Source organism: Nycticebus coucang, chromosome 6 (assembly GCF_027406575.1).
Source record: "Nycticebus coucang isolate mNycCou1 chromosome 6, mNycCou1.pri, whole genome shotgun sequence".
Lineage (NCBI taxonomy): Eukaryota > Metazoa > Chordata > Mammalia > Primates > Lorisidae > Nycticebus > Nycticebus coucang.
The window spans coordinates 115,114,204-115,142,004 of record NC_069785.1 but is presented as its reverse complement, the minus strand read 5'-3'; the positions used below and the strand labels follow the sequence as shown (position 1 = coordinate 115,142,004).

General features: G+C 39.8%; 1 protein-coding gene and 1 pseudogene across 1 annotated transcript in view; both read left to right on the top strand.

Moving 5' to 3' along the window:
* Positions 1-11,066, top strand: part of ARHGAP20 (Rho GTPase activating protein 20) — a 103,576-nt gene extending 92,510 nt beyond the window's left edge. Inside the window, exons 12-15 of the mRNA XM_053595916.1 lie at positions 1,482-1,591; positions 4,195-4,384; positions 5,809-5,923; positions 6,589-11,066. Coding sequence (XP_053451891.1) covers positions 1,482-1,591; positions 4,195-4,384; positions 5,809-5,923; positions 6,589-8,393 — 2,220 coding nt within the window. The 3' untranslated portion in view covers positions 8,394-11,066. The remainder of the gene's footprint in view (positions 1-1,481; positions 1,592-4,194; positions 4,385-5,808; positions 5,924-6,588) is intronic.
* Positions 5,409-5,587, top strand: LOC128589565 (uncharacterized; annotated as a pseudogene).
* Positions 11,067-27,801: the final 16,735 nt, after the last annotated feature.

Below are 27,801 nucleotides of genomic sequence, written 5' to 3'. Positions count from 1 at the left end.
AGTATTCAGGTACATTTCTACTGAAAGAAATTGTAGAACAGAGGAAGACTTTGAATCAGTCCATCTTCCTTCTTGTTAACTACTCTAAAAAGAAAATAAATGGTATTAAAGTGACATAATGGCAAAGAGATTCTTAAAATTACCTTTGAATTTCATTTACAGTTGACTGGCGTTCTCTTGTCCCTCATTAATGTTTGGCCATATGACATTAGCAGCAGTTCTGTAATGACATCTACTATGGCTGGGACCTCGCTTGGCATTGATGTTTACAAAGAAGGTCTGTCCCTACCCTGGAGGAGCTCATAAGTGGGGAGGATGCCCACATGGTCAGCTAACTGTAACAATAAGTTATCACAGCTTCCATATTAGTGATATGGAACATGATATAAGTAACAACTTGTGTGTTGACTTCTATAAGGCACATAAAGTTATTGATTTGGTTTTCCAGCAAGAGTTAAAATTGTCCAATTGCAGACTTTCACCTATCTCTATGTTGGAAACAGGAAATTGCGAGTAAGCAGCCAACCATAGGTATAGTGCTTATACATGAAGTGAGTTCGCTCTGCCTACAGTTCACTGAGATGGAGATCATATTGCAAGCTTGGTGTTGCTAATACATACAAAAAGCAATGGAAAGAGTTGGCCTATAATCAACCGTCTAGGATCAGGACAAAAATTTGTTTACTTTTAAGTTTTTGTAAACAAAAACCAAACAATAAATGCTTTTTGGTCGTATCCTGTTTGTGTTGTGATTTGGTTTGAGCACACCCAACTCCACCAGATTAGAGTCTCCAAGAAAGGATAATGCACCGTGAACATATCACTTAGTGTACATCAGGCATGGGGGTGCTCACAGATCCCAGCTATCACCGGGAATGCTTTATGTGAGAACCCTTCTATACGGAATACAGGAGAAAACCTTAAGTAAACCTCTTGATGCAGTTGTGCACCAATGCCAAAGGAATATAAAGTTCTAAGATAACAGAAACTATTTTTTATTCACTTTTCTATCCCTAGTACCTCCAGCAGTGCTTAGTGTATATATATAAGCACATATAGGATGACTGAATGAATGATTGCCAGATTATGAACCTCACAGATAACTTGGTGCATTTCTTTGAACTAGCCAGTTAAGGAAAGGAAAAAAGAAGACTTAGAATGCTTTACTGCCATACCCTGTCATGATGTACTAGTTTGATAAAACATGTGCATACAGGAGGTTCCACCTAAATCAGTTGTCCTTTATCTTTCTCACTATAATCCAGCCCTCAGTTATCCAAGTGGCTTTTTGTTAGGAAAATATCAAAGCATGTATTTCCTTGTCCACAAGTCAGTGGAGAATTGTAGTAGAGCTCTTTGTAGTTAAACGGAAGGAACGATTTAACTGAACTTTTCAACAAGATGTTTTATTTCTGACTCCTCTAATACATGTTTGGCATGAGAATAATGGTTTAAAATATTTGTTTTCTCATCTATGTAAGGATTTTCTACGAAATATTCCAGGAAGTATTTTTTCATCAGATCTGTATGATCACTGGGTCTGTGTAATGGATCAAGGAAATGATGAAGAGAAAATAAATACAATTCAAAGGTAATTTTTCTAATTTGTCATGTCTCAAAAATACTTTTGAAAAATTTATATCTTATAAGCTTTTCTATTAAAAATCAAAGTCATTTTCATGGAGAACAGTTTTAAAATAGAATTATGCTACCTTTTGATTGTTATTATCTCTCCCCTACTTCTATTAACATGGAATACTTGAACATTGTACACCCTCTGTATATCTGAATTGATAGGAGCTGTAATTCATTAGTTCACTAACTAATACTGAAGGCCCAATCTACAGTTTATGATCTTAATTTTGGTAAATATTTAACTAACCAGACAACTCCTGAAGTAATTTATTGAGCAACTTGAAGTCATACAGAGAAAATGACCTGTTCCTTCTTCTAAAGGACTTTAGTTTGGTAAAGATAGATAAACCAAGACTTACAGTAATCCTGCAGTATAATCAGTGCTATGCCAGAGATACTTGACGAGTTTTGCAGGAGCACAGCAGAGAATTGGTTAACTCCTTGAGAAGTATCAAGGAAAACAAGAGTAGCAAAGTCTCAGTCTGATCACAAAGAATGCACTGCTTCTACTCAAGCAAAGGGCAGCTGTTAGAACTCACTACATCTATTCCTGGATGTTTTTTACATGATAAAAGAATAGGAAAAAAATGTCCACTAACAAAAAGCAGTAATTCCAGTTCTACGAAAACTCAGTAATCCCACTATCATTTATTTTCCATGTGCTTGTCAAATATGAATTATCCATATACTGCTATTGATAAACATCTTTTATAGGGGGAACATAGTGCATCCTTTGAAGACACCAGAACCTAAAGCCATCTAAAACGATGCTACTTCCACTTTAATTATAGTTTGGAGTAAAACATTCAGATAGCATCAAATTCTGTATTTGGTTGCTCATTGTCCATAAGCTTTTGAAGGGTGATTTTTTTAAGGGGGTGATATTATGACTCGTGCAAATATACAAATAAACATAAGTGAAAGATTTTATTTAAATTATTAATTGATACAGGAACCAATAAGATGTTGCAACCATCTTTATAGATTTCAAACTGTCATAACTTAAGTAGTTTAATCAGAAATACTGAAATTAATTTATAGAAAGATATAAAACTGGCTTTTTCTACCAGAGCAGGGGTGCGGATAAATCAATTGTCTCTCCACCAGACAGAATTTTTAGGTCTTTAGCAAAGTATCATGTACACTGCTATCAGTTATCTACGACTTGCAGATTTGTAAAGTAGCTCTTGTTGTGAAAAGGCTTAGGGGACCCCACAGTATCCTCGAAGCATATAATTACTATATGCCTTATTTTCCATTGAATACACCCAGTAATCTTTTGGTGTATTTCAAAGTCCTTCATAATTTATCCTTACAAAACTATACCCAATATAATAATACTGAAGAAAGGCTTTTCTACTATTTGGGCAAGTGGGAGTCAAACGACCTTGTTTTCTACAGGTTGCAAATTCTTTTTTAAAAAAGGCAACAATCATGGATATCAGTTCACATATGTTTTCAGGATAGTAGCAAAGGGTCATTTGTAGTGAATAATCATTTTAAAAATCCCTTACCAGCTCAGCACCCGTAGCACAGTGGTTCTGGCACCAGTCACATACACCGAGGGTGGTGTATTCAAACCTGGCCCAGGCCAGCTAAACAACTGTAACAAAAAATAGCCGGGTGTTGTGGCAGGCGCCTGTATCCCAGCTACTTGGGAGGCTGAGGCAAGAGAATCCCTTAAGCCCAAGAGTTGGAGGTTGCTGTAAGCTGTGATGCCACAGCACTCTATTGAGGGCTACATAGTGAGACTGTGTCTCAAAACAACAACAACAAAATCCCTTACCAATTACCAAACTGGAAAAGTAGAAAATATACTACTATAAGTTTGCTTTATATGTGAAAGCAATAGCAAAGAAATTAGATTTGGACAAAATCAACCTTAGACGCTGGTGGAGCAGGGCATAAACCCTCAGAATGCACCTGGACTTATTTATAGCTGAGGTTTGGGTTCTCAGCAAGAGATAGCCTTACTATGTTGCTACCTGAAAATATTGGGCACTTTAAATTTAATTGCTGTTTAACATATTAAATGCCATGTAAATTATATTTAACTTAGGCCAGTTTTGAGCCAGGGGCTGAAGCATATATAACTCACATGTCTCTTGACCTACAAAACACCATGGGTGCAAGGGGAAAAAAAGTTCCCTTGTGTAGCAGTCAATGTGTTAATTTTATCAGAAAGGTTATTATGGGTTTAGGTCAAGAATATTCTATAATGTTACAGGATTTGCCTAAGTTTAAACACATTATGCTGCCTCTCAGGGAAATATTTCAGGCAATTTTTTGTTTGCTTAGATGAGACATTTTTCTGCATTTTTATATTTTCATTGACTCTTAAGACATATACAAAAATACAGAAAAACAAATCTCCATTGTTTCTTTCTCTTTCTGTACAGGCAGCCCTCACTTTGCTGAGTATCCTGCTAACTAACTGAAACTTGCAGATCTGAGCTGGGTTCCTGATTAACCCTCTTCCTTATACCCAGTTAGGATCGCCAGTCTTTACAAGTTTTCAATGAAATGTCTTGCTTAAAGAGTGCATTTTTCTGTCTTTAGGCTATTAGACCAGCTTCCAAGAGCCAATGTTGTTCTCCTGAGGTATCTTTTTGGGGTATTACACAACATTGAGCAACATTCCTCATCCAATCAGATGAATGCATTTAATTTAGCCGTGTGTATTGCTCCAAGCGTTCTTTGGCCTCCTACTTCTTGTAGCCCAGAACTAGAAAATGAATTTACAAAAAAGGTAATGAATTTTTTTCATTTTATGCCCTGGGAGATTGAATCCCCATTTTGAAACTGAAATTTGGGGGATTAATTTTGAAGACTATTTCTTTTTTTTTTATTGTTGGGGATTCATTGAGGGTTGAAGACTATTTCTTAAATAACCTAAGTATACTTCCTTATAAATTTAAGTTTACTATGGAATGATTTATTCTATCCTTATAAAGTGATTTGTCAAATAGAAAAGTGATAACAATTTATTTACTTCTCTTTTCCCTTTAAGGAGTCTAAATACTATGACTGACTTAAACCATAAGATATTAAAGATAAGAAAGCAGCTGATATAATTTAAAAAAAAAAAAAAGACAGAGTTAGGGAAGCCAAGGTTCATTCTTATCCCACCACTTGTCTGAGGTATAATCTTGAGCAAAGTCGATTACACTAACCAACAGCGTCCTTATCTGAAAAAGTGGAAGTGTTGATACTATAGTAGTTGCTAAAAAATTACATTCCTATAGTTCCTGGCAGTTAATAAAGTGTTTGGAGATACCACTTTCTTTTGCTGTCATTATTTCTCCTGACCCTTGGCCTCAACTGCTAGGACTGGGAAACTGTAGAGAGATCCCAGTGGAAGTGCGGAGCTCTCTAATAAACTCTTATCTCTTCCCTGAAGCCCTTCTAGTTAGAGGGCCCAGTGGAAGGCAGTGCACATGTAGCCTATTCAGTCAAGTGTGTGGGTAAAGACTAGTTAGGAAACACACAGGTGTTCTTTCTAGCTGTCTTTCTCCTTCACGATAACATCTGCAGAGGATCCCACTGCCCAAGCTTATGACAACCTGCCCTTTGCATAAGAATGCTTTTGAGAATTCTTTGTCTAATAATGCTTTAAAATTTTAATAACAAAGTATATTTCTTCACCCAAGACCTTAGTAAGAATGTTTGAAATGGCTCTAATTTTAAAGATAGAGAGCCATTGGTATAAATGTTAACACAAGCCAAGGCCACAAGTCGTAACTTCAGTGCACTGATTAAAATTAATTTCTATGATCACTTCTTGGCCTTTTGGCTAAGATCAAGTGTGGTAAGTTTAGTGTCTGGAACATCCTCTATCAGAGGACGATATATTGCATGGATTTTTGGAGCAGGGAGTCGGAATAGGAGCTTGCTCTGTCCACTCCACACATCGACCTGGTATGGCAGTACTTCCAGGAAAGGTGCACCAATAATTAAAAAAAAAATTAATTTCTATGCCCAGTACCTAATGCTTTCTTGAAAGTATCATAGTTTTGTTGGGGGAACTATTTCATATACTTTAAACAGATATGAATTCTTCTTAGGACACATTTGCTTCATTGTTGTTAAAGTCAGAATTTATATATGAAACGTGATTTATGTACATGTTAAATTACAACTGGCACTTCATTTTTGTCCCCTTTTTTTGTATAGATTACCCTGCTTTTACAATTTCTGATTGAAAATTGCTGTAGAATATTTGGAGAAGATATCACTTCCCTTTTTAGAGAGGTTTCAGGGAGATGTGACACTAGAGGAAATGCCTCAGGTATTGTGAATTTAATTGGTTTTTCTGAAATACAGTCACATGTCAGTGAAGATGCTGGAACAGTGATTCTCCTGGAGCCTTCCAGAATAGGAATTCCTGTACCACCTATTACTAGTTATGTTACCTTTGACCACTGACTTCATGCCACTGAACATCAGTGTCTTCATCTATTAAATGTGGATGAAAATAATATCTTTGTGGGTTTTGTAAATATTAAATAAGATAATGGGTATTAAAGAACTCTGTAAAAAAAATAATAGGTTAATAAATTGATACTCTACAACTAGAGTTAATTTTGTACACCAACTAACAATCCATGTTAGAAGGCAGAGTCTTATTCAGAATCTAGGTATATCTGGCATTAATTTCTTCATATTTCTTATCATTTTTTGGTCTTATGACATGCTCATTGCTTTGATAAAATCTTACTTAAGGAAAGACCATTCATTAGGACCTGAGAAAAACCTAGAATATCCCAAAGGGGCTTTTTCTTTTATTCTACACTAACATTTGGGAAGATTATAAAAAATTTTCTTATTTCTTAAGAATAGGAATTTGAGTACATGAAAAGAGAATTAAACTAAGCACTATAGTTGGTTTTTAGTGCTGTGTGAGCTGTATTTGTGCTTAGTAAAAATGTTAATCATGGTTTGATTTTTTGACAGATATTTCTCGCTTCCAACTGAGTGACTCCTCTTATGACAGCTTAGAAAATGAACTAAATGAGGATGTTGATGGCCCATGCAGTGACATAGTAAAGAAACTTGGCCAGGGGAGCAGAAGCATGGACTCTATTTTAACATTCAGCGACTACGACCTTGATCAACCTGAAGTGGAAGACCTATTAACCCTGAATGACTTTGACTCAGACCATTCTAAAGAAGATGATGCTCAAATAGAACAACCTCTTGAATCCAAGCCAGCGTTTGCTAGAGTGTGCAGAAATATCCCCCTGCAGGATCCTGCCAAGGCCCTGTCTGTCACACGCAGCCACCTGTCCACAGCCGCCCCAGAAGCTGCAAAAAGTGTGAGGCGAAACCGGCACTGCTCAGAGCCCAGCATCTACCACCTGGATTCAAAGCTTTCCTATCTCAGGGAGTTTTATCAGAAAAAGCTACGCAAGTCCAGCTGCGATGCAGTTCTCTGTCAAAAAGATGGGGACTATCTAAAGCAGAAACAGCCCCTCCAGGAAGGAGGCAAGATATGTTATAAACAGAGTTTACTCACAAGCACTAATACCAGCAAGAAAAATTCCACTAATCAAAACATTAAGAAGAAAAGCTTGTCTGGTAATGAAGGAAATTGCAAGAAACTTTTGTGTAAGTCCAAGCCATTGGCCATTTCTGTGTCCTCCCAGGATCATTACAAGAATCAGCTATTTGATGTGGATACATCTGGATACTCCCCACCACACACAGCAGATGCCCTCAAGAGTTCAAGAAAACAACGGCGCTGCTCAGAGCCCAGCATAGATGACCAGAAAGGTAAACTGCCCCTTCTCTGGGGGATTTGTTCTAACAAGCAGCATAAAAGCAGCTGGGAATCTGTTCTCTTGCATGAAGAAGAGGATTACCTCAAACGGCATAAGTCTTTGCAAATAGAGGGACAAAAGCTTATTAATCAGAGTTTGATCCTGGGGATTGAGGTGGGCAAGAGTAGTGCCACAAACCAAAACACTGAGAAAGTTTTACCCCCAAGATTAACCCTTTGCCCAAGGACTAGCTATTCCAGCTTATCGTCTCCAGGCACTTCCCCCTCAGGCACACCAGTGAGCTCCCAGGACAGTGCTTTCTCTCAGATTTCGGAACACTCCGTGTTTACACCCACTTCCTCTCCAACAGATTGCACTTATCAGGCTCAAAGACAACAGGAAAAGTTTTCTCCCAGCTCTAGCAGTTCCATTGTTGTTTCTGAATTGCCTGGTCCCTCAACAGGACAGGCCAGCAGCTGCCTGTCTTACACAGAAAAGGACACCAAAGAGCGGCATTCACAAACACATTCTGTAACTCTCCATCCCACCACGTGGTTGAGAAATGGTGTGGCCAGTTTGAAAAACTGGTCTCTCAAAAAGAAAGCAAAGGCAGCAAGACCAGAGGAAAAGAAAATAGGTTCCCTACAAGGACACTTGGAGCCACCTCCTAATGATTCTGGTGTTGCAGAAGACAACTCACTGCAAGAGAAACAGAACGACATTCCCTTAAGGGCAGCTGAGGGACTATGGTGTAGTTCTGCTCCCTTCCAGGACTCAGATGGGCACTGTAGCTCTCGATTCAGCCTGGTAGAAAGCAGACTGAAGCTATATATGAAGTCACATGAGGAAGTAGACTGTGGTGGCCATGGCTCTTCTGATTCTCCGCCTTGTGAAGGAACCTCAGCCAGCTCTTGGGCTGTGGAGGCTGTGACCAGTCCAGGTTCAGGGCCTGAAGTGGTCTGTGATGTTGGGGACAAACATTCAACCAAAGACATTTAACCATAATAAGAAACTGATCTCCATCGGAACCAGAAATGAGATAATAATAACATAAAGCCAATATTAGTATGATCCTTTTGTATGAGATACCTGGGAGAAGGAGCATAAGGATAATCACAGCTAATAAGATATCAAAGTAATTCTCTTTATTGAGATTATTTTGCAAAAACTTTATGGTAAAAAATTTTGTCACTTAAGTGTTTGGAGGATTTTCCTTATTGAAGCACAGGATTAGTCCTATCATGTGGCTTCAGAGATACTAGCAGAGGGCTAGAGAAAGCATCTTCTGCAGAGGAAGAATGCCTTATGTGAACAGTCTGTGACATTAGTGTCCTGAGAAGAGCAGGGCATCACAAATGAGGAATAAGGGACTTGGGGCCGGGGGTTGTACAGAGAAACCACCCACATTTTATGGAATGTTTTTTAATAACTAGACAAGAAAAAGGCTAATGATCAAAGCTTTAAGAAAAAAAGCATGTCCAATAATGAAGAAAATTCCATAAAACTTTTCCCCAAATCTAAGCCATGTTCCTTTCTGTAGCATTTTATAGTCTCATGTCCTCACAGACTCTTTCCAGGAACCAGCCCATTCATGCTCCAGAGTGGAGAAAATAGTAATTCAAGACCCCTGGGTAGATGATGTCAGTTTTTTGTTGGCTTTATTTGTCAATTTGTTTTCTCATTATGATGAAGTGCTTGCAAAGTCTTCAGGACAAAGAGCTGTGAGGGAAAAGGAAATGGTTGCTCATGCTGTCCTAGTCGTCTCAGGATTAGGTGCAGTTTTCTTGCTACTTATTAGGAAACATTCCATAAAATGTAGGTGGTTCTCTGTACAACCACCCCCCTCTCCCCAGCCCCTTGTTCCTCATTTGTGATGCCTTGTTCTTCTCAGGACACTAATTTCACAGACTGTTCGCATAAGCATGCTTCCTCTGCAGAAGATGCTTTCTCTAGCCCTCCGCTAGTATCTCAGAAGCCATATGACAGGCCCAGTCCTGTGCTTTAATAAGGAAAAGCCTTCCAAACATGTAGGTGACATAATTTTTAGCATTATGTTTTTGCCAGATAGTCTGCCCTTTCAAAGGTGTCTGTTCTAGGACATTATTTGAAATGCAACTTTTCCTATTTAGAAACAAGGTGACCTCCTGAGGGCATTCACTCTCTTAGTGTCTAGGAAAAGACCACAACAAAACTGTCCTTTTTCAATTACTCTAATGCTGTTACCAGCATGTGATCAAAGCATGGCACCTCTGCTCTGAAATGTTTTCCTGTAGCCCTGCCTCTTAGATTACAGTCAGCCAGAAAAAATTACTGATAAATCATTCTTTTTCTGATGTTCATAGTTTGGCAATTGAGAGAGTGATTTAGAGTTTGACAGGTTATAAGGAGCCACAGAATACAATATCTAATCAAGTGGCTGCCAGGCTTCCTCAGATAGTCATTGCCTTTGAGTTTTATTACTTCTAGGATTTTTTTTATATTTATGTCCCATTAGTTTATTTCATATTCATGGACTGTTCTCCTGTGTCTTGACTTAAAGGCTACAACAATACATCTGCCCAGCTAGGAATATATTATGAGGCCCTGACAACAAAGATGAAGGAATGGCACTAAAAATGGGTGTGTATGTTCCTTCCCGTTAACTACTTACATAGAAGAAGTTGCTTGGAGACCATTTGATTTCTTTAGTCCATCATCAAATGGATCTTTCTCCCACAAAATAGATTATTCCAGATTTTCTTATCAATCACCAAGAAACTTTGTTATCAAATGTTCTTTCCCCATTATCCTAAAGTTATGGGGGGGAAATGTTTTCTTTAAGATAGATGAAGTTGTTTCAGTATTAGCTATATAGGTGCTACCTACCTCTCGGGGACTCAGCCCTGTTTCCCTAATCATTACCATTAACTTTTAGAATTCTGTGTCCAAATCACTCCTTCATGACACTGGCCATCTCAGTTACAGATATGAACTTATTTCACTTTATAACTAACCACTCCTATATATCCAGACTCCTTAAGTATCCATTTACGTCTTTTGTGTAATACTGTATAAAGCAAGCAGGGACACCCCTTAACCTTAGGGCATACTACTTTCAGAACTGCAAGATGTGTATCCTTCCTAGGGAACAAGGAAAAAAAGACAAAAAAGAAGAATTGCAAGATGTGAATGATTCTCTTAGATCCTGGAATGTCTTTCTGGAAGAAATTGCTTTTCTATTTACCAAAATAATAGTTCTAGCATCTTTAATATTGGCAGGTAGAAAATCATGCAACCAATTTGAAGCATAGAAGAAAACAGTTGGCTGAGGTTTTTTAATAACCATTCCTATTCTCTATGTTCCCTTAGATACTCCTAAAATATTTAATGTGAAGTTTGTTAATATTATTGTAAAGTATTATATATTGTATGATTTGAAGACAGATTTCATGTCATTTTAATATACTCCATCAATCTATAATATATTAGACTGATACTTTATCTAAAATGCTTTGAGTTTGTATAATATATCTTGACAAATTTTACTACCATATGTTATGTAATAAATGTGTATTTTTGTATTTGCAGAAACTGCTGCTACCTTTTAAAGTTGTTTGGTTTTCAGGCACTGAAAATGAATATGCATAAAGTCCATGCTGTTTTGTTAAATGCCATTCTGCAGAGGTAATAATCTGACTAGAGCAATATTGCCCATTATAGAATCGTTCAATTAATGAGCCAAATCTCTGCCTAACATTGGAAATTCCATAGAATAGAATTAATGTTCAATTATAACTTGGAACTTTTAGTCAAAAGCCACAGTCAGAATCTTTAGAAAAAGGTTTTTGTTTTCCTTTTATATTTTATCTAGTATTATTTACCAAACAAGCCATGTTTTAGACACAAAGTCTTTATTTTTTATTTTCTCAAATTTAATAACCAAGACACATATTAAGAAAAAAAATTGCCACAGATGGGATTAAAAGAGAATTTAAATATACATAAAAATAATTTACCTAAATTGATAGAAATGGACATTGTTTTTATTGTGCTCCTTAAATGAAATGTAGTCAATATTCTTATATCAAAAGAACCATCAGCTCACTTTTAATAGATTGTATGAGATTCTCTTTTCTAACATTTGACCATTATGATCAGAGTACCCAGATAACCCCAGACACATACAAGATATCAGTGCTTTTCAGATCACATAAATTTATTTATTTTGACTGGATCTCCATGACTGCTGTATCTTTCCCTTTCAGAATACACTGAATTACCACTGTGTAAATTTAATCACCTTTTCAATGGGAGATAAATACACTACCTTAGGCCAGAAAAAATTCATTTTTTGCTCTAACTGGGCAGTAAGGATTAAAATTCCTCTGTCATAAATGGCACAAATTATATTTGGGTAATGTATACATATACTGATGTTACTTTCTCTCTAAATTTTACAGAAATAAAGATAATTTTGCTTTTGAAAAAGAATAACACTTGATACTTTCTGATATTAAAAAACATTAGTCTAGAAGAAGGCTCCAAGATAGAGGACAAGAGGCATCTCCTTATCAGCTGCTCTTGGTAAAGAGAGGAGTCACCAGCTGCCACCATCTGGATTGTCCTGCCCAGAAGCAACATTGCATGGCACAGTGAGAAAACCTGGGACACCAGGAGCCAAGAAAGATGAGAAGGGCAGGACGCCTCCAGAGAAATTGGGTGTAAAGGAACATCATGACTCAGAGACAGAGCCTACACATGGAATTTCTGGAGGATTAAGTCCACAGGAGATTTTCCTCCACCTCCACCAGGCACCCTGTAGGGGTTCACAGGGGATCAGACTGAACTCCAGGAAGGCCTGTCATTCCAGGTAGGGGGTATGTTGTGAGATAAGCAGTAACTGAAATCCCAGAGGACTCTGATTTTCACAGAAGCCAGCACTTTGACAGATGTCTAGAGAGAACGCATTCAGCTTCTTTAGGACAGACCTGGAGGCTTGAGCCTGGGCACTAATGGGAGTGGCATTTGGCCGGCTTTAGACATGTAATTTGCCCAATGGGGCCTGGCTGCCAGGCACCCCCAATCTAGGAAGAACTGTAGAGGGGAAGAGGAGAATATGGAAACCTTGAGCTGGCTGGTACCCCTGGGGGCCCAGTGAGCAGCCTCCCAGCGTCTTAGCATAGACTGGCATTGACTCTGCCCTCTGGACTTGGACAGACACCTCTGGACTGACTCCCACAAAGACATAGGCCAACTTGGGAAGATCCCACCTCCCACACAGACCACTTGTGGCTTCTAGGAACTGTTTGGATGGCCAAGCCTCATCCCCCAGAAAGTCTGGCATAAACTTCACAACTTGGGCTTCATTGCCCTTACACAGAATTCAACTCTGGTGCAGCTACCACCCCCATATTAAAATTTTAAAAATCAGGAAAACAAGACTGGGTCTCCCTGGCAACTAGCTAGTAACTTTCTGCCCTAACTCCATTCAGAAGCAGATGTACTTTTATTTGTTCATTTTTTTAGTTTGTTTTAAAACCCAGTAGGGCCAACTAGTGTCCATTAAAAAATTTTTTTATTTCCTTTTCTTTTCCTAATCCTGAAGCCAACTAGTGTCCATGCAATATATATTTTTAAAATGTTAATTTCTTGTCCTCCTGCTCTTTTTTCCTTCCTTTTCCTGATTATTTTTCTTATCTTTCTCTTATAACTCCCTTAGATAACTAAAATATCTCTTGTTTGTGTTATTGTTCTTTTGAGAAGGGCAGAGTCTTGCTCTGAGGCCTGGACTAGAGTGTCATGAGATTGACCTGGCTCATAACAGCCTTGAATCCCTGGGTTTGGGTGACCCTCTGCTTCAGCCTTCCAAGAAGCAGGAGCACAGGTCCCCACTGCAGTGCACACAGCTTAACTTTTACTGTATTTGGTAGAGGCAGGGTCTTACTCTAGCTCAAACAGTTCTTAAGAGCCTAAACCCCAGGCAATCCTCTCACTGCATCCTCCTCCCCCACCCTCCCTGAGAGCTGGGATACTGGTGGAGACTACCATACCCAGCCTATAATTTTTTTATCCGTCTCTCTTTCTTGTTATTTTTCTTCTTTCTCATTTTCCTCTTTTCTTTACCCTCTCTTTCATCCCTGTACCAAAAGACACAAAAGACAATTTCAACATCAAAGCACAGAGATGAGGAAAATTAAGGAGAAGGAAAAAGTGAGAGAAGCAAATAGGGGAAGGAAATAAGAAGAAAACATACAGGCAAGGGAACCAACAACAACAAAAAATTATGGCAACATGAAAAGTCATAGCAGATCAGACCCCCAAGAGATCACAATGCAGCTACCATAGATGACCTCATGTATAAAGAAATCATGGAAATGATAGAAAGGGAATTTAGAATATGGATAGCAAAAACAATGAAGAAAAAGGAAAGGAAACTAGGAAAACACCAAAAGAAAATACAAAAATTGACTCAAGAAATGAATGAAAGATAAATTGAAATTTAAAAGGATATAATAGAGCTTAAAGAATTTAAGGAGTACTTCAAGGAGTTTCAAAATACAGTAGAAAGTTTCAACAACAGATTAAACCATGGAGAAGAAAGAACCTCAGAACTTGAAGACAAGGCTCTCAAGCTAACTCAGTCACTTAAAGAGGCAAAAAAGAAGAGATTAAAGCAGAAAATTATGAGACTATATGAAGTATATAAACATATGAATTATAAGTTATCTCTGAAGGAGAAGAAGAGAGATGCAAAGGCATGGAGCCTTACTGGATGATTTCATAACTGAAAATTCCCCAAGCATCACCAAACATTCAGAGACACACCTTTTACACAGATATCAAACCCCAGTTTAAACAGAGCATATCCTAGACACATTGTAATTAACCTTACCAAGGTCAAATGAAAGAGAAAATTTCTGCAGGCAGCAAGGCATGAGCAGCAGCTTAATTGCAAGGGCAAAAACATTTAGAGTGACAGCAGATTTTTCAGTAGAAACTGCAAGCCAGAAGAGAGTGGTCACTTGTCAGTCTTCTCAGACTAAACAACTCCCAGCCAAGGATTCTGTATCCTGCTAAACTAGGTTTCACATTTCATGGAGAGATCAAATCTCTTATTGACAAGCAAATTTTGAGGAAATGTTCCACTACAAGACCAGCACAGCAGGAAATACTCAGACCCATACTATATACACAACTATCACAATGGACCACCAAGAAAGTAAAGACATCCAGAAACTAAAAGACAAAACCTAGCTTCCACAATGGCCCAAGTGATAAAAGTAGGCAACAGACTTCCACAAAACAAGATGAAGAGAACTCCACCATACTTATCAATTCTCTCAACAAATGTGAATGGCCTAAATTCCCCTCTTAAGGTATAAGTTGACTGACTGGATAAAAAAACACAAGTCAACTATGTGATATCTTCAGGAAACACATCTAACCTCCAAGGACTAAATAACACTGAGGGCAAAGAGTTGGAAAACAATATTCCAAGCAAATGGAAATCAGAAGAAAGCAGAAGTCACAATCCTATTTGTCAATATAATTGGCTTTAAAGCAACAAAAGTAAAGACAGACAAAGATGGACGCTATATAATAATCAAGAGAAAAATACAAGAAGACATTTCAATCCCAAAAATGTATACAACAAACTTAAATGCTTCCAGATTTACAAAATGAATCCTACCTAGTCTGAAAAATATGTTATCCTACAATGACATAATAGCAAGAGACTACAACTCCCCACTTACAGTACTGGGCAGTTCCTCTAAGCAAAAGCTAAACAAAGAAAGAAGAGACTTAAACACTATTCTAGAACAAATGGATTTAACAGACATTTACAGAACATACTACCCCAATAATATTAAGTATATGTTCTTTTTGTAAGCTCCTGAATCATTCTCCAAAACTAACCATACCTAGGACACAAATTAAAAACCTCAATAAACTTAAAATAATAGAAATTATACCTTGTATCTTTTTGTATCACAGTGGAATAAAGGTAGAGCTCAACTCCAGCAAAAGTCTTTATCCCCACACTAAGTCATGGAAACTAAATAACCTTATGTGGAATGACAACTGAGTCAAGGATGAGATAAAGAAGGAAATCATTAGAGTCCTAGAACAAAACAACAAAGAAGGCACAAGATACCAAAACCTGTGGGATGGAGGGAGACAAGATGGCTGACTGAAGCCAGCTTTTCACAGAGGCTCCCATCTAGAATTGCAGAAATTTAGCAATTAACCTGGCAGATTAGAGCTGCACCAAGAGAGAAGGTTGAAGAACGCACATCAACCCTGCTGAGGCCAGCTGTGACCCCAAGGATACAAACAAAAGGTACAAAAACCATCACCAAGTGGACAGGAGTCCCATCCCCCATGAGTACCCCAAAAACAAATGAGCAGAGTTCAAAAGTCCTCCCATTATACTCCACAGGAGAAACCCTCTAAAAACTGGACCTACTTCCCCTCTAAGGTCCCATGGCGCTCTCCTGCCAGGCATAAAACTGTGTAAAACTGTATATATTCGCTACCTACAATTCTGAGCTCCCAGGACTCCCCTCCACTCTCACTCTGAGGTCTGGAGGCCTTTCCCAGAGGAGTCCGGATTCTTGGGTGATTTCTCAAGGGGCATGGACAGGGCCTGGACTGCAGCTGGTCAGTCCTGATTCTGTGACACAGAAGTGAGGAGAGGACGGTCAGCTTAGAGGGAACCACACCAGACCAGCAGTGCCCCGAGGTGCAAAACAGAAGCCGTTTTTGGCAACAATAGGGCTCACCCCTGGATATTCTAGAGTCACACCCCTGTCTCTCTGGGCAACCAGAGGAGGCCTTGCATCTTCTCAGGTGGTAACAGCTGGTGGAAGATCTGGGTTGGAATCACAGGTCCCATGAGTAAAGGGTTTGCCGGAGGTGGTACCGGCCTATGAGGAGTAAGAGGAATAGAAAACACATGCGTAGTGCTGGCTGACTCCAAGAGTGGGGCTGACCCAGAGGACTGCTTTACTGAGCCTAAGACACACCCAGCCCTCAGGAGATCATCAGCCTAAACAAAGGAGGGCAGGAGGCTAGAACTGACAGCTAACTGAGCTGCAAATACAAACCTTTGCAGCAGCAAAGACAGGACCTGATGTACAGGTTCTGTGAACTCAAAGGAGCTTCTCTTCTTCAAGGGAATATAGCCAGGACAGAAACAAATTCCGCAAACTTGTTCTGTTCTGTCAGTAACATCAATCAGGGGCGGGGCTACAACTGAGTGAACACCCCCCAGTCTCCATCAAGCCCTCGAGGTCATCAAGCCTCACCTCCCCCAGCCAGATAGAAGCAGAGAGCAGCGGCCTGGCTGAGGAGACATAGATTTCCTTGTGATTCAGGCAGGTGCAAACCCCTGGAGTATCTGCTCATTGGAGGCAACTGGGTCACAGCCCTGCGGGGTTACCAGTAACTGGGTGTGACAGAGGTGCAAGGTGGGGTGAGACAGAGGTGCATCAACCTTCCCAGAGAAATCTATTTGCTGGGTGGATCCTCCCAACCTCACAGAGCACCAGAACAAGTAATATTTGAGTTGTCAGCAGACCCCTGCGATCTAGTTGCCAGAGACCTTTTAAAATCTTCTACCTGAGACAGGTGCTGACTGAGACAATTGATTTGGACTTTTTGAACTGAAACAATTGCCTGAGTACTATCCAAGTGGTGCCCTAAGTATGTGGTTATAGGAAGGCTTGATTTTCCTTTTCCAATTGTTGCCTGTGGGGGGTGAGGTGACTTAACTACTGGTATAGCTCCACAGCTGAGACTTCAACCCAGAGGAACTGTTTCACTAGGGTCGGATAGAGACCAGCTGAAAACAAGACAGAGCTACTTAGCCCCACAACACCAAACAGATCCCCAGTTTCTCAGGAAATAGCACTGTACGGGTTCTTGGCAAAGCTCCAGGGGAAAAATAAAATGGTATAAAATGATCATGGGGTGGAATCAGCGGAAAAACTCTGGTAACATGAATAACCAGAGTAGATCAAACCCCCTCCAAGGAAAGATATGGCAGATGTAACTGAAGAGCCCATTCATAAACAGATAGCTGAGATGTCAGAAATTGAATTCAAACTTTGGAATGCAAACAAGATTAATAGAATGGAGGAAAATTTGCAATTAGAAATTCAAGGAGCATAGCCAGGCGTTGTGGTGGGCACCTGTAGTCCCAGCTACAAGGGAGGCTGAGGCAAGAGAATCGCGTTAGCCCAAGAGTTAGAGGTTGCTGTGAGCCGTGTGACGCCACGGCACTCCACAGAGGGCGGTACAGTGAGACTCTGTCTCTACAAAAAAAAAAAGAAGAAGAAGAAAAGAAATCCAAGGAGCAATTCAAAAGTTGGAATTAGAAATTCAGGGAGAAATTCAAAAGATGTCACAAGAATTCAACGAATTTAAAGACAAAACCACCAAAGATTTTGACATATTAAAGCAAGAATTTGCAGCCCTCAAAAATCTGAAAAATACAGTAGAATCCCTTAGGAACAGAGTGGAGCAAGCAGAAGAAAGGATTTCTGACACTGAAGACAAAGCTTTTGAACGCTCCCAAATTCTCAAAGAGGAAGAGAAATGGAGAGCAAAAATGGATCATTCTCTCAGAGAGCTCTAGGATAATTTAAAGAAGGCTAATATCCACCTCATTGGAATCCCTGAAAGTGATGAAGTAGCTTCACAAGGCATAAAGGCCCTTCTCCATAAAATTATGAAAGAGAATTTTCCAGACATGCCAAGACATTTTGAAATTCAGATAGCAGACAGTTTCAGAACCCCAGCACAACACAACCCGAATAAGACATCCCCCAAGCACATCATGATTAACTTCACTAAAGCTAATATAAAGGAGAAAATTCTGAAAGCAGCCAGACATAAGAGAACCATTACCTACACAGGGAAGAAAATTAGAATGACTGTAGATCTCCCTGCTGAAAATTTTCAAGCAAGAAGAGGGTGGTCGTCAACTTTTAATCTCCTAAAACAAAATAACTTTCAACCCCAGATCCTATATCCAGCTAAACTGAGTTTCATTTACGATGGAGAAATTAAATACTTTAATGACAATCACATGTTGAGAAATTTGCCAAAACCAAACCAGCTCTTTAGGATATTCTCAGACCTATCCTCCATAATGACCAGCCCAATCTTCTACCACAAAAGTAAATTGACTCAGAACTCTTGATCAAACTACAACTTCGGCAGTGACGAAATGATTAAAAATGTCCACTGGACTTTCAAAAATCTCAATACCCAAAATTTTACCAGACTTATCAATATTTTCCATTAATATGAACGGCTTAAACTGTCCTCTAAAGAGGCACAGGTTGGAGGGGAGACAAGATGGCGGACTGAAGCCAGCTTTCAACAAAGGCTCCTGTCCAGAAGGAGAGTTAAGGGACAGGAATTTAGTAAGTATCCTGGTGGACTTGAGCCTCACCAAGAGAGAAGGCTGAAGAACGCACATCAACACCGCTGAGGCAAGTTGTGATCACAAGGACGCAAACAAAAGGTACAAAATCCACCACCAAGTGGACGGGAGTCCCCCTCCCCCATGAGACCGGATCAAGAGCCCCACAATTGAACAAGCGGGCAGAAATTAAAGGCCCTCCCACTACACTCCACGGGAGAGACCTTCTAAAAACTGGACCTACCCCCCCTACTGGGGTGCCGTGGCGTTCTCCTGCCGGACATAGGGCTGAATAAAACTTTGGGAATCCTTTGCCGGCAACCCCGAATCCCCGGCGCTCCCCTCCCACCCACTGAGGTCTGGAGGCCTGTCCCCCAGGACTTCGGATCCTTGGGTGATTTCTCAAGGGGAGTGGCCAGTCCCCGAGTTGCGACTGGTCAGCATTGACTCTGAGGCGCGCAAGTGAGGAGAGGGCACCGGGCTGAGGGGGAGTCACGCCTCGCGACACTTCCCTGCGGTGCAGTGCACCAACCCTCCCCGGGCATACGGGGCCCAAGACTGAATAAGACTCTGGCCTCCCCGCTGAGAGCTGAGAACCCCTACTCTCACTCGGGGTCTGAGGGCCTATCCCCCAGGAGTTCGGCTCCTTGGGTGATTTCTCGAGGGGAGTGCACAGTGACTGAGCTGCGTCAGGTCAGCGCTGACTCTGGGATACATGAGCGAGGAGAGGGCACTCTGCTGAGGGGAAATCAAGCCTTGGCGGCACTTCCCTGCGGTGCAGTGCAGGAGCCCTCCCCGGACCGTAGTATTGCATAAAACTGAATGAAACCCTAGCTTCCCCCCCCCACTCCCAATTGGGGTCTGGGGGCCCATCCCCCAAGAGTTCTGATTCTTGGGGGATCTCTTAAGGGGTGTGGACCCAGCACAAACTGCGGCCGCTCAGTGCTGACTCTGGGGCACTGGACAGAGGAGAAAAGGGTCGCCTGAGTGCCCACACCAGAGCAGCAGTTCCCTGGAGGTAGATGAACAGCCGTTTTTTCTTTAACGGCAGAACGCTCACTTCTGGATATTCTGAGACCACACCCCCTGTCTCCCTGGGCAACCAGAGGAGGCCACCGGCGAAACGGCTCACAAACCCAGGAAGCTTCCAGGGCGGGGCCGACCCAGAGAGGTGTTCAGACGCAATTCTCCAACAGCAAAGACGTTTGAACTCAAAACAGCCCGTCTTCTGTAGGCGATGACAGGAACAGAGACAGAACCTCACAAAGTTGTTTGTTCTGTTCTGTTCTGTTAGCAGCATCCATCAGGGATGAGGCTAAGCCTGAGTGAACACCTCCTTCCCATCACCTGCATCAAACACTCAAAGATGTCAGGCCCCATCTCCTCCTGCTAGATAGCGGCAGTCTGCGGGGGCCTGGCAGACTTCCTTGCGATTCAGGTAGGTGCAAACCCCTGGAGTGTCTGTTCACTGCGGGCAACTGGGTTAGCCATCTGCAGAGATAACAGTGACTGGGTCCGACGGAGGGGCAAAGTGGGGAAGGAGATGTCAACCTTCCCAGACTGCTCTGTTTGCTGGGTGGCTCCTTCTGACTCCACGCTGCACTGGAGTGAGCTGTGTCAGAGGAGTCACCAGGCCCCTGTGATCCAGTTCCCAGAGACCTCTTGAACCCTTCCACCCGAGACAAGTGCCGATTGAGACAGTTGATTCGGACCTTTTGAACTGGGCTAATAGACTGAGGACTTTTCAGGCGGTGCCCTGGGTGTGTGATTGTAGGAAGGTTTGATTCTCCTTTTCCAACTGGGGCCAGAGGTGGGCAGGCAGGGTGACTTAATTGCTGATTTTTCCACACAGCTGAGACTTCAAGCCAGAGTAGAAGTTGCAATAGGATCAAACAGAAACCAGCTGAAAACAAGACAGAACCACTTTGCTCCACCACACCAGACAGGGCCCCAGTTTCTCAGGCCACAACACTGTACGGGCCCTCGATAAAACCCCAGGGGAAAAACCAAAGGGAGTAAACCATGGGGCGGAATCAGCGGAAAAACTCTGGTAACATGAATAACCAGAATAGATCAACCCCCCCTAGAAAAGATACGGCAGATGTGATTGAAGATCCCATTCATAAACAACTGGCTGAGATGTCAGAAGTCGAATTCAGAATTTGGTTTGCAGACAAGATTAATAAAATGGAATTAGGAATTCGAGGAGAAATTCAAAAATTGTCCAAGAATTTAACGAATTTAAAGACAAAACCACCAAAGACTTAGACACACTGAAACAAGAACTTACAGCCCTCAAAGATATGAAAAATACAGTAGAATCCCTCAGTAACAGAATGGAGCAAGCAGAAGAAAGGATTTCTGACATTGAAGATAAAGTCTTCGAACGCTCCCAATCTCTCAAAGAGGAAGAGAAATGGAGAGCAAAAACGGATCACTCACTCAGAGAACTCTCAGATAATTCGAAAAAAAATAGCATAAGGGTTATAGGAATTTCGGAGAATGATGAAGTGGCTGCCAAGGGCACAGAGGCCCTTCTACATGAAATTATGAAAGAAAATTTTCCAGACATGCCTAGAGAATCTGAAATTCAGATAGCAGACAGCTTCAGAACCCCAGCACGATTCAACCCCAATAAGCCATCTCCCAGACATATCATAATTAGCTTCACTAAAGTTAACATGAAAGAGAAGATTCTCAAAGCAGCCCGGCGAAAGAAAACTATAACGTACAAAGGTAAGAATATTAGAATAACTGCAGATCTCTCTGCTGAAACTTTTCAAGCAAGAAGAGGCTGGTCATCAACTTTTAATCTCCTAAAGCAAAAAAACTTTCAACCCAGGATCTTGTATCCAGCTAAACTGAGTTTCATCTATGATGGAGAAATTAAATACTTCGATGACATTCATATGTTGAAAAAATTTGCCATAAGTAAACCAGCTCTTCAGGATGTTCTCAGACCTATCCTCCAAAACGACCAACCCAATCCTATACCACAAAAGTAAACTCACTCAGAAACTTCGGATCAAACTCCAACTTCCACACTGGCGAAAGGATTAAAAATGTCCACTGGACCTTTGAAAAACTCGATACCCAAAATTCCACCAGACTTATCAATACTCTCCATCAATGTGAATGGCTTAAACTGTCCTCTAAAGAGGCATAGGTTAGCTGACTGGATACAAAGACTCAAGCCAGATATTTGTTGCATACAAGAGTCACATCTCAACTTAAAAGACAAATACAGACTCAGGGTGAAAGGATGGTCATCCATATTTCAGGCAAATGGTAATCAGAAAAAAGCAGGTGTTGCAATTTTATTTGCAGATACAGTAGGCTTTAAACCATCAAAAGTAAGGAAGGACAAGAATGGTCACTTCATATTTGTTAAGGGTAATACTCAATATGATGAGATCTCAATTATTAATATCTATGCACCCAACCAGAATGCACCTCAATTTATAAGAGAAACTCTAACAGACATGAGTAACTTGATTTCCTCCAGCTCCATAATCGTTGGAGATTTCAACACTCCCTTGGCAGTGTTGGATCGATCCTCCAGAAAGAAGCTGAGCAAAGAAATCTTAGATTTAAACCTAACCATCCAATATTTAGATTTAGCAGACATCTACAGAACATTTCATCCCAACAAAACTGAATACACATACTTCTCATCAGCCCACGGAACTTACGCCAAAATTGATCACATTTTAGGTCACAAGTCTAATCTCAGTAAATTTAAAGGAATAGAAATTATTCCATGCATCTTCTCGGACCATCATGGAATAAAACTTGAATTGAGTAACAACAGGAATCTGCATACCCATACAAAAACATGGAAGTTAAATATCCTTATGCTGAATGATAGCTGGGTCAGAGATGAGATTAAGAAAGAAATCACCAATTTTTTGGAACAAAACGAAAATGAAGACACAAACTATCAGAACCTCTGGGACACTGCAAAGGCAGTTCTAAGAGGGAAATTTATAGCACTGCAAGCCTTCCTCAAGAGAACGGAAAGAGAGGAAGTTAACAACTTAATGGGACATCTCACGCAACTGGAAAAGGAAGAACATTCCAACCCCAAACCCAGTAGAAGAAAAGAAATAACCAAAATTAGAGCAGAATTAAATGAAATTGAAAACAAAAGAATAATACAACAGATCAATAAATCAAAAAGCTGGTTTTTTGAAAAGGTCAATAAAATAGATAAACCTCTGGCCAACCTAATCAGGAAAAAAAGAGTAAAATCTCTAATATCATCAATCAGAAACAACAAAGACGAAATAACCACAGACTCATCAGAAATCCAAAAAATCCTTAATGAATATTACAAGAAACTTTATTCTCAGAAATATGAAAATCTGAAGGAAATAGACCGATACTTGGAAGCACGCCACCATCCAAGACTTAACCAGAATCAAGTGGAAATGTTGAACAGACCCATATCAAGTTCAGAAATAGCATCAACTATACAAAACCTCCCTAAAAAGAAAAGCCCGGGACCAGATGGTTTCACGTCTGAATTCTACCAAACCTTTAAAGAGGAATTAGTACCTATATTACTCAACCTGTTCCAAAATGTAGAAAAAGAAGGAAGACTACCCAACACGTTCCATGAAGCAAACATCACCCTGATCCCCAAACCAGGAAAAGACCCAACAAGAAAAGAAAATTATAGACCGATATCACTAATGAATATAGATGCAAAAATATTCAACAAGATCCTAACAAACAGAATCCAGCAACACATCAAACAAATTATACATCATGACCAAGTTGGTTTTATCCCAGGGTCTCAAGGCTGGTTCAATATACGTAAATCTATAAATGTAATTCAGCACATAAACAAATTAAAAAACAAAGACCATATGATTCTCTCAATTGATGCAGAAAAAGCTTTTGATAATATCCAGCATCCCTTCATGATCAGAACACTCAAGAAAATTGGTCTAGAAGGGACTTTTCTTAAACTGATAGAGGCTATCTACAGCAAACCCACAGCCAATATCATATTGAATGGAGTTAAATTGGAATCATTTCCACTCAGATGAGGAACCAGACAAGGCTGCCCATTGTCTCCATTGCTTTTCAACATTGTAATGGAAGTTTTAGCCACCGCAATTAGGGAAGAAAAGGCGATCAAGGGTATCCATAAAGGGTCAGAAGAGATCAAACTCTCGCTCTTCGCAGATGATATGATTGTGTATCTGGAAAACACTAGGGACTCTACTACAAAACTCCTAGAAGTGATCAAGGAATACAGCAGCGTCTCAGGTTACAAAATCAACATTCATAAATCGGTAGCCTTTATATACACCAACAACAGTCAAATTGAAAAAGCAGTTAAGGACTCTATCCCACTCACAGTAGTGCCAAAGAAGATGAAATATTTGGGAATTTACCTAACAAAAGACGTGAAAGATCTCTATAAAGAGAACTATGAAACTCTAAGAAAAGAAATAGCTGAAAATGTTAACAAATGGAAAAACATACCATGCTCATGGCTAGGAAGAATAAACATTATCAAAATGTCCATACTACCCAAAGCAATATATAATTTCAACACACTCCCTATTAAAGCTCCACTGTCATATTTTAAAGATCTTGAAAAAACATTACTTCGTTTTATATGGAATCAGAAAAAACCTCGAATAGCCAAGACATTACTCAGAAATAAAAACAAAACAGGAGGAATCACACTACCAGACCTCAGACTTTACTACAAATCGATAGTGATCAAAACAGCATGGTATTGGCACAAAAACAGAGAAGTAGATATCTGGAACAGAATAGAGAACCAAGAGATGAATCCAGCTACTTACCGCTATTTGATTTTTGACAAGCCAATTAAAAACATTCATTGGGGAAAAGATTCCCTATTTAACAAATGGTGCTGGGTGAACTGGCTGGCAACCTGCAGAAGACTGAAATTGGACCCACACCTTTCACCATTAACTAAGATAGACTCTCATTGGATTAAAGATTTAAACTTAAGACATGAAACTATAAAAATACTAGAGGAGAATGCAGGGAAAACCCTTGAAGAAATTGGTCTGGGTGAGTATTTCATGAGGAGAACCCCCCGGGCAATTGAAGCAGCTTCAAAAATACACTACTGGGACTTGATCAAACTAGAAAGCTTCTGCACAGCTAAGAACACAGTAAGCAGAGCAAGCAGACAGCTCTCAGAATGGGAGAAGATATTTGCAGGGTATATCTCTGACAAAGGTTTAATAACTAGAATCCACAGAGAACTCAAACGCATCAGCAAGAAAAAAACAAGGGATCCCATCGCAGGCTGGGCAAGGGATTTGAAGAGAAACTTCTCTGAAGAAGACAGGCGCACGGCCTTCAGACATATGAAAAAATGCTCATCATCTTTAATCATCAGAGAAATGCAAATCAAAACTACTTTGAGATATCATCTAACTCCAATGAGACTAGCCTATATCACAAAATCTCAAGACCAGAGATGTTGGCGTGGATGCGGAGAAAAGGGAACACTTCTGCACTGCTGGTGGGAATGCAAATTAATACATTCCTTTGAAAGATATATGGAGAACACTCAGAGATCTAAAAATAGATCTGCCATTCAATCCTGTAATTCCTCTGCTGGGCATATACCCAGAAGACCAAAAATCACAACATAACAAAGATATTTGTACCAGAATGTTTATTGCAGCCCAATTCATAATAGCTAAGTCATGGAAAAAGCCCAAGTGCCCATCGATCCACGAATGGATTAATAAATTGTGGTATATATACCATGGAATACTATGCAGCCTTAAAGAAAGATGGAGACTTTACCTCTTTCATGTTTACATGGATGGAGCTGGAACATATTCTTCTTAGTAAAGTATCCCAAGAATGGAGGAAAAAATACCCAATGTACACAGCCCTACTATGAAACTAATTTGGGACTCTCACATGAAAGCTATAACCCAGCTACAACTTAACAATAGGGGGAAGTGGGAAAGGGGGGGTGGGTAGAGGGAGGGGGATCGGTGGGATCACACCTGTGGTGCATATTACAGGGGTATTTGCGAAACTTGGTAAATGTAGAATGTAAATGTTTTGGCACAGTAACTGAGATAACGCCGGAAAGGCTATGTTAACCACTGTGATAAAAATGTGTCAAATGGTTTATGAAGTGAGTGTATGATGCCCCATAATCATATTATTGTATACAGTTATGATTTAATAAAAAAAAGAGGCACAGGTTGGCTGACTGGATACAAAAACTCAGGCCAGATATTTGCTGCATACAAGAATCACATCTTACCTTAAAATATAAATATAGACTCAGGGTGAAAGGATGGTCGTCCATATTTCAGGCAAATGGTAATCAGAAAAGAGCAGGTGTTGCAATTCTGTTTGCAGATACAATATGCTTTAAACCAACAAAAGTAAGGAACAATAAGAATGGTCACTTCATATTTGTTAAGGGTAATGCTCAATATGATGAGATTTCAATTATTAATATTTATGCACCCAATCAGAAAGCACCTCAATTTATAAGAGGAAACTCTAACAGACATGAGCAACTTGATTTCCTCCAGCTCCATAATCATCAGAGATTTTAATACTCCTTTGGCAGTTTTGGATAGATCCTCCAAGAAGAAGCTGAGCAAAGAAATTTTAGATTTAAACCTCATCATCCAACATTTGGATTTAGCAGATATCTACAGAACATTTCATCCCAACAAAACTGAATACACATACTTCTCATCAGCCCACGGAACATACTCCAAAATCAATCACATCTTAGGTCACCTAAGTCTAACCTCAGTAAATTTAAAGGAATAGAAATTATTCCTTGCATCTTCTTGGACCACCATGGAATAAAAGTTGAACTCAGTAACAACAGGAATCTGCATACTCATACAAAAACATGGAACTTAAATAACCTTATGCTGAATGATAGCTGGGCCATAGATGACATTAAGAAGGAAATGGCCAAATTTTTGGAACAAAATGACAATGAAGACACAAATTATCAGAACCTCTGGGATACCGCTAAGGCAGTCCTAAGAGGGAAATTTATAGTACTGCAAGCCTTCCTGAAGAGAATGGAAAGAGAGGCAGTTAACAACTTAATGGGACATCTCAAGCAACTGGAAAAGGAAGAAAATTCCAACCCCAAACTCAGTAGAAGAAAAGAAATAACCAAAATTAGAACACAATTAAATGAAATTGAAAACAAAGGGATCATACAACATATCAATAAATCAAAAAGTTGGCTTTTTGAAAAGGTCAATAGAATAGATAAACCTTTGGCTAACTTAACCAGGAAAAAAGGAGTAAAATCTCAAATTTCATCAATCACAAATGACAAAGACAAAATAACAACAGAATCCTAAGAAATTCAAAAAATCCTTAAGGAATATTACAAGAAACTTTATTCTCAGAAATATGAAAATCTGAAGGAAATTGACCAGTACTTGGAAGCATGTTACTGTCCAAGCGTTAGCCAGAATCAAGTGAAAATGTTGAACAGGTCTATATCAAGTTCTGAAATAGCATCAACCATACAAAATCTCCCTAAAGAGAAAAGCCCCAGGACCAGATGGCTTCACGTCAGAATTCTACCAAACCTTTAAAGAGGAACTAGTACCTATATTACTCAACTTGTTCCAAAGTATAGAAAAAGAAGAAATACTATCCAACACATTCTATGAAACAAACATCACCGTGATCTCCAAGCCAGGAAAAGACCCAACAAGAAAAGAAAATTATAGACCAATATCACTAATGAATATAGATGCAAAAATATTCAACAAGATCCTAACAAACAGAATCTAGCAACACATCAAACAAATTATACACCATGACCAAGTCAGTTTTATCCCAGGGTCTCAAGGCTGGTTCAATATATGTAAATCTATAAGTATAATTCAGCACATAAACAAATTAGAAAACAAAGCCCATATGATTCTCTCAATTGATGCAGAAAAAGCTTTAGATAATATCCAGCATCCCTTCATGATCAGAACA